The sequence below is a fragment of the Aplysia californica genome, unplaced genomic scaffold, assembly GCF_000002075.1.
Source record: "Aplysia californica isolate F4 #8 unplaced genomic scaffold, AplCal3.0 scaffold00160, whole genome shotgun sequence".
Taxonomy (NCBI): domain Eukaryota; kingdom Metazoa; phylum Mollusca; class Gastropoda; order Aplysiida; family Aplysiidae; genus Aplysia; species Aplysia californica.
Genome location: NW_004797430.1, coordinates 679,750 through 686,692, shown reverse-complemented (window position 1 = coordinate 686,692; position 6,943 = coordinate 679,750). Strand labels below are relative to the sequence as shown.

At 40.6% G+C, this 6,943-nt stretch overlaps 1 protein-coding gene across 1 annotated transcript in view; it reads right to left on the bottom strand.

Annotated features, from left to right (window-relative positions):
- LOC101857332 overlaps window positions 1–2,272 on the bottom strand; it is a gene marked incomplete in the record, with an annotated part of 37,426 nt that extends 35,154 nt beyond the window's left edge. Inside the window, 1 exon segment of the mRNA XM_005097660.2 lies at window positions 1,732–2,272. Within this exon segment, the coding sequence (XP_005097717.2) occupies window positions 1,732–1,814 (83 nt within the window).
- Window positions 2,273–6,943: the final 4,671 nt, after the last annotated feature.

Sequence of the window (6,943 nt, the reverse complement as noted above, 5' to 3'; positions counted from 1 at the left end):
GGGGGGTTGTCCCCCCCCAAAAAAAAACCCCACTAAAAATGATACTTATATGATATTGGCAATATGGTGCAGTATGGTTGTAAAGACATTACGCGAAATTTGAACCCTTCTGGTCGAAAAATGTGGAAGCCTTGGTGTTTTTTTGTAGTAAAATCTTAAGAAATGAGCCATTTTACATAAGCCGTAAAAACAGTGTGAAAGAAAAGCAACTGTCAATAAATATTCATCTTGATTGCCCAGGGATGATGGCTCTATCAATTAAAATCTCTATCGATTACCCTCGATTACACTAAAGGCAGTAAAGTTATAATAGCTAATGTTGCACACAATGGCAAATTATATATTTTTAAAAGAGCCCAATTTTTATAGCACCTTTCCTTAATGGTATATGCCGTCCACGACCTTTTTAAAAATAACTTTTGATTCCAAGTGAATTGGTGAATGTTGAGATTGGTGTTCTTACAGGACAGTCCCGCTTTCAAATAGTCCATGAATAAATAAAATGATTAACATTGCCCTGTGGTTTAAATAATGCTCTCTTGTGACTGCTATTGTGACTGTCTTGATTGTTGATCACGATAAATTAATGTGCTTATCCTTACTTCAAGTCTGGCGAGTGGGGGGAATTAAATAGGCTACTGTAATTTTGCTAAAATTTCTCACTAATTAACAAAGACAGAAAGAAAGCACCGGATAGGAGCCAGTTTTGTTTTTCTGACCGCAGCAAATCACAGCAGAGCACAGCACATCACAGCACAACACAACATAACAAAACACAGCACAGCGCAACACAACACAACACAGCAAAGCACAGCAAAGTACAGCACAGCACTAAAACAAACACAATAAACAAAGAAAAGGAAACGAGAACGTGAATACCTTTGATAGTGGCTGTGGGCCTTTGTGGAGGCGGACACGGCACTTGATTTGCTGTGGATAAATAATATTTACACTGTACTTGAGATAATGCCTTTTGGTTCCCTGTGAGGAATTTGATTCATAATGAAGAGTAAAATGGGTAGGCTACATAAAATAATTAACGAAATCACTCCAAGAGTACCGTTCTCTTTCTTTCTTTCTTTCTTTCTTTTTCTTTCTTACGTTCTTTCTTTCTTTCTTTCTTTTTTCCTAACCGAGCAGTGTTGTTTGTGGAGTGTCTTTTTTGCCGTGATCAATATCCTTATTTCATCTTATTGGTATGGCTCCTGTTTGTCTTTGCAGCTCCCATGTGTTCAGCAGTGTGTTTGTGGTGAGAAGGGAAGTGGTGCTGAGAGCATGAGAGAAAGAGAAACATAGAGTGATACGAAGTGAGAGAGAGAGAGAGAGAGAGAGAGAGAGAGGGGGGGGGAGGAGAGAAGAAAGAAAGAGAGAGATAAGAAAGACAAAAAAGAGAGAGGGAGAAGAGAGAGAGAGAGAGCGAGAGAGAGAGAGAAGAGAGAGAGAGAGATAAAGAGAGAGAGAGTGAGAAACAGACAGACAGACAGACAGACAGACAGACAGACAGACAGACAGACAGACAGACAGATTCATGCGTTTACGTGATGACGTACATGGATAGTTTGTGTTGTAAAAGCTGCTGTTGATTTCTTCTTTCACAGACGCGCAACAAACTACAACAACAATAGCAACAACAACAATAGAAACAACGTCAATTTGAAAAAGATTGGGTTTTTTTTTTCTTTTGAAGCAGGATAACTTTGACTCTGGCCTTGGTGTATTTAGACAACTTACCTTTTGTAGACATGGGACGGTATCGTCCATACATTTACAAGTATAAGGCAGAGAAGATGTTTGATAACCGTATGCACGTCCATGCCCAGATCATGTATAATTCTTCGTGTTGATTTTATGGCCAGAAGGGAGAAGTCGCGAAAGGTACAGCTTCACTATGAACGTAATTCAAACGATATGGTATTACGTGATACAATTATTGCAGTATCAAAACCTGCAGTAAACAAAACGATCTTCGAATCTACAAGCTAGATCTAGATTCGCTTTTGTTAGCCGTACTGATGTATCCAGTTATATTTATCAAAATACGCATAAAAATCTCGAAAAAAAGCTAAAATTATACTACGATTCTCTAAAGGTTAGTGAGTGTAGGAATTGGTTCTTTTTGTCCCAACCCATAAACAGGCCGCTGTCTTCACTGACTGCAGGCTGTATAAGACAGTTAGAAGACTTGATTTGAACTGAGATTTTGTCATAAAAAGGGCCGTGAACAGTAATAACAAAGACCGTGAACCAGCCACGGTCTTTTGTAAAACATGTAGGCCTACAAGTGTATCCTCGCGTAGAACGGAAGCGATGTAGCAGAGTTTGTATCGGTGCGCACCACGCGTAGGCCAAATAAACATAAGTACAAAGAGGTTTCTATTTATAACCTCTTTGATCTAAGTACCAAACACAATATCAGGCCTACACAATGACGAAAATTCTGGCAGTGCGCAAAAGTTTCATCACGAGTGAGAATTGATCTCATCAGCCACAGCAGAAGCCACACGTTATTGTAACCTTTAATTCTTCAAATGTTTCTATTTCGCTGGAGACATTTTAATGCCCCCCCCCCCCCCCCCCTTGTGGATCTATTACTCATTGTCAGACATTGACAGAAGAGCTATTTACACTGTAATTATAGTATAGGCCTGTTGTTGAGAGGCGCTGAGTCCTGCCTGCATTTCATAGAAAGACAGAGAATAAGAATAACATGGTTTTTGCCACCTGATTCGTACGTCACCCAACCTCGAAAGCCTACAACACCAAGCACTTAGGCTATGAAAGAAGAAGAAGGCCACGTAAAATGTGGATTGGGGGTGTCAATGAAACCCTGAGAAAACATAACATCACAACTGAAAGAGCTACAGAGCCGACTTACCATAGAAAACCGCATCTCCCCTCGATTAACGATAACAGAGGATGAAAAAGCAAAAGTAAAGTAATTGAATGGCGTGCTTTTTACACTCTGACAAACGCCAACCTATTGACATGGCACTGGACTCCGTAGAAAACTCTCATAACAAATCTTTCCTTATCCTTTCTGACTCTCTGCCTTGCATCACCTCACTCACAAACTACACACTCCTACACCCAAAAATAGTTAGGCTACAACAGAAAATTCACACACTATCCGAGGCAGGAAAAAACATCATGTTCGCATGGATACCTAGCCATGTGGGCATCCGAGGAAACGAGCAGGTAGACGACCTGGCGAAGAAAACCTCATCCCTTCTGCTGGGATCAACGACAAACACTCTCCCACAGACTGACTTTAGAAATAAAGTTAAAAAGTACACCTCCAGTCTGTTGGAGAGCCACTGCGACAAACAGAAAAATAATAAACTGTATATTATAAAACCCAAACTGGAACAACGAAATCCTTCGGACCTCTCCAGAAGAGACAAAGTCATTTTTACTCAAGTATGCGTCGGACACAACGGCAGTGACCCACAAATACCTCCTACAGGGAGATGAGAAGCCGTTCTGTGTCGGATGCGACACAGATTTTGCCGTTAGACACATCTTATCCGAATGTCTATACTTTGGAGAGATCCGAAGGAAATATTGTAAATGCAAGAAATTGCAAGACATTTTTTCCGTCCTTGGTCCCAGCAGAATTTTGAATTTTACGAAGGCCTTTGGCCTTTATGGCAAATTATAAAGTGAACTTGTACTATTTAAAAGTTTTTATGTTAACTAGAAAAAAATTGTTTTAGATTGAAAAAAATATATATATAATTTATATATTTTCACTGATTTTTAAACATTTTAACATTTTAAGACTCAACTACTGACCCGAGCCAGCCGCACAGTAAACTGTTGTGAACAAAACTAACTAGTGTTCCGCGCTCATATGACCTTATGCAGTTGCGAGCGCCGTAAAACCCTATACCGGTACTAAACAACAACTTATTGGCCATGCTCAACACAAAGGACATTTGTATAGCTTATTAGAGAGTAAAGAGAACCACATGGACACAGCAATATGTGAGGCATGGTGGTGAAATCAGGCGCTCGTCAAAATACTGAAGTTGAAGAAAACGGCATATTTCTTCCCGTTTGGCAATTTTTATCCATTTGTTTTTGACTCAAAACATTTTATGTCAATTCAAAATATTTTAAAAACACATTGCTGTGTTGCTTTTGCTTAACAACGATGATTAAAGGCACTAAAAAAAATTAATTAACTGTTTCCAGTTTCCAAGGACTCCCAAGCTTTTGAAGTCGTAATATGACAGCGCTATACACACTCTTCAGTTTGAATGTGAACGTGTACCGTAACAGAGAAACGTCCCAAAATGTATTTCTCAGTCTACTAAATGGCTTGATATCCTGGAAGCAACTTCAGAATCAATCATGACACAAGTAGAAAGGACACTGCCAAAACAGATAGATCTAGGGCCTACATTGTAAAATTATCCACTACCTTGAGCTGGCTATCGTGCATTTTAATGACCGGTCATCAGCAACCAGGAGATCACAAACTAGAACATTTTCAACGTTTTTTTCCCTTTCAATTTTGAAGGGAATTGTGCGTCATGCACACTCACTCACATCCGTTCTGGATCGAACCATCACGCCTGGTGGAAGAGATTTGAAAGCCTCCTACAACACTGCTGGAAGCTTGGTGTTGAAACGAGTTGGAGCTTGTGCGCGGTCTTGCTTTACGCCGTTCGTGACTAGGAAATGCTCCGGTAGTTTTTTATGGCTCTTGACTCTTGCCTAAGTAACCTCCTCATTTTTGGGGGTAAAATTGGGGGTTTTTTTTGTAAAATTGGTTGGGGTTTTTTTGGTTTGTAAAATGAGTAAGAGGCAGGAAATTTCATTGTAGTGACAGACTGGCGAACGTTTGAAGATCACACTGGCAGGCAGACAAGAGGAAGAACAAACTATAGCCGAAACTGTGTAAGGTGTTTGACTTCCTAGAGATGTCTGGAAAAGCCAATTATCGTGAAAATCTTAATGAAATCACGAACACAAAGTGAATTTACGAAGAAACGAGTTAAACAACAGTGCGACTTAGACAGCGCGAGAATTTCAAACAAATGAAACTGTACCTTCATAAACGGAAGAAATAAATCACAAAATTAATCCAGGCTCAGCTTTGGATATTTTGGAATGTTGGTGTATATGAGCTGTGTATGTGGTTGTGTGTGTGTGTGTGTGTGTGTGTGTGTGTGTGTGTTTGTGTGTTTGTGTGTGTGTGTGAGTGTGTGTGTGTGTTCTTTGCTACTATACAATGTGGAGTTGCTTTGACTCTAGGCGCAAGAATGGTTGCCCTTTGGTCAAATGCAAGATAAGGTCGGTTCAGGTCAGGTTGCACCAGGTGGCACTGACCATTTCACACTATATACTACATCAAAGACATGAGACTGTTTAGTTGAGAGCCAGGGTGCCACCCAATTTTGTTTTCCTTGGATATGCTGGACCTTGACTTATTTGGTTGTTGACCACACTTTCCCCGATTTGGACCCAAGCATGACCTCGAAAACCAAAACTTTTTGGGGATCCAATTATAATTATAATTTTATTGAGTCAAAATGCTCCTTCATAAGGAAAATTTGGGTGCCATTAACTATATCAAGTGGGTAAAGGTGGGGCGACCATCCCCGACCCACCGCGTCCACAGGTGGCGGATAGTGGAACGGCCTATATTATGTAGGGTAGCTGCGAATAACCAATAAGCAGTCGCGGACCAACTGGCGACAGTTTTGGAGAGCGAGGTGGGACAGGGTGGTGGCAATCCTGTCTCTATAAAATACCTCATGTGCTCAGTAAAGAGACTGTCAGGCGAGAGGGAGGCGCCGAAACCTGCCACCTGCCCCCACTGCCTTGTGGGTTAGTCCTTTTGGACAAAGGCTAGCGGAGTAAACCGTACAAAAATCCAGCAGAAGGCAAGGGGAAACCACTGCTGTATTCCTTCCCTAGAACATCATGGATCTTACTTCAATAAATAAAGATAACGACGTAAAGGGGAGTTCTGAAAGAACTGCCTCGTCCGGTAGGGCCAGTCATGCACAGCAGGTGACACCAGATCGTCATCAAGATACTGCTCACAAAAGGAAAAATCAAACAAGAAACATAGCAACCTGGAGTGTGAGAACATTGCTAGAGAAAGAAAAACTGGACAACATCAAGAAAGAAATGAAGAGAATGAATGTTAATATCATGGGTTTATGTGAAGTACGATGGACAGGAGCTGGCAGAATATTGTCCGACAACTATAACATCATTTACTCAGGAGGCGACAAACATGAAAGAGGAGTAGCGGTCATCTTGGACATGTCAACATCGAAGACACTTAAGGGGTACACTTGACTATATCAGACAGAGTTGTGATGGTGAGACTGAAAGGATCACCATTCGATACAACCATCATCCAAGCGTATGCGCCAACCTCAGAAAGCACAGAAGAAGAAATAGAGAAATTTTATGATGAAATAAACCAAGCAAAGACACATTGTAAATCACAAGATATTGTCATAGTCATGGGTGATTTTAATGCAAAAGTGGGAGCAACAAGACATGAAGACATAGTGGGTCCATATGGACTGGGAACCAGAATTGAAAGAGGAGAAAAACTGATAGAATGGACCATCCTGAATGACATGATTATTGGAAACACTTGGTATGAACAACCACCAAGAAGATAATCGACCTGGAAGAGTCCTGGAGACAGTGCTCGCAACCAGATCGACTATATCATGATCAAGAAAAGATACAAAAACGGGATGCTAAATGTCAAAACGCGGCCTGGTGCAGACTGTTACAGTGACCATGTACCCGTAGTGGGAAAATTTAGAATCAGATTGAAAAAAAAACACACTTGAGCAAGAACAAGAATATGAAACTAAACATGGCATTACTACAGTCAAACAAAGAAATGCAAGATAAATTCAGAATAAATGTACAAAACAAATTCGGGCCCTTAGAAGAAATACAAGAC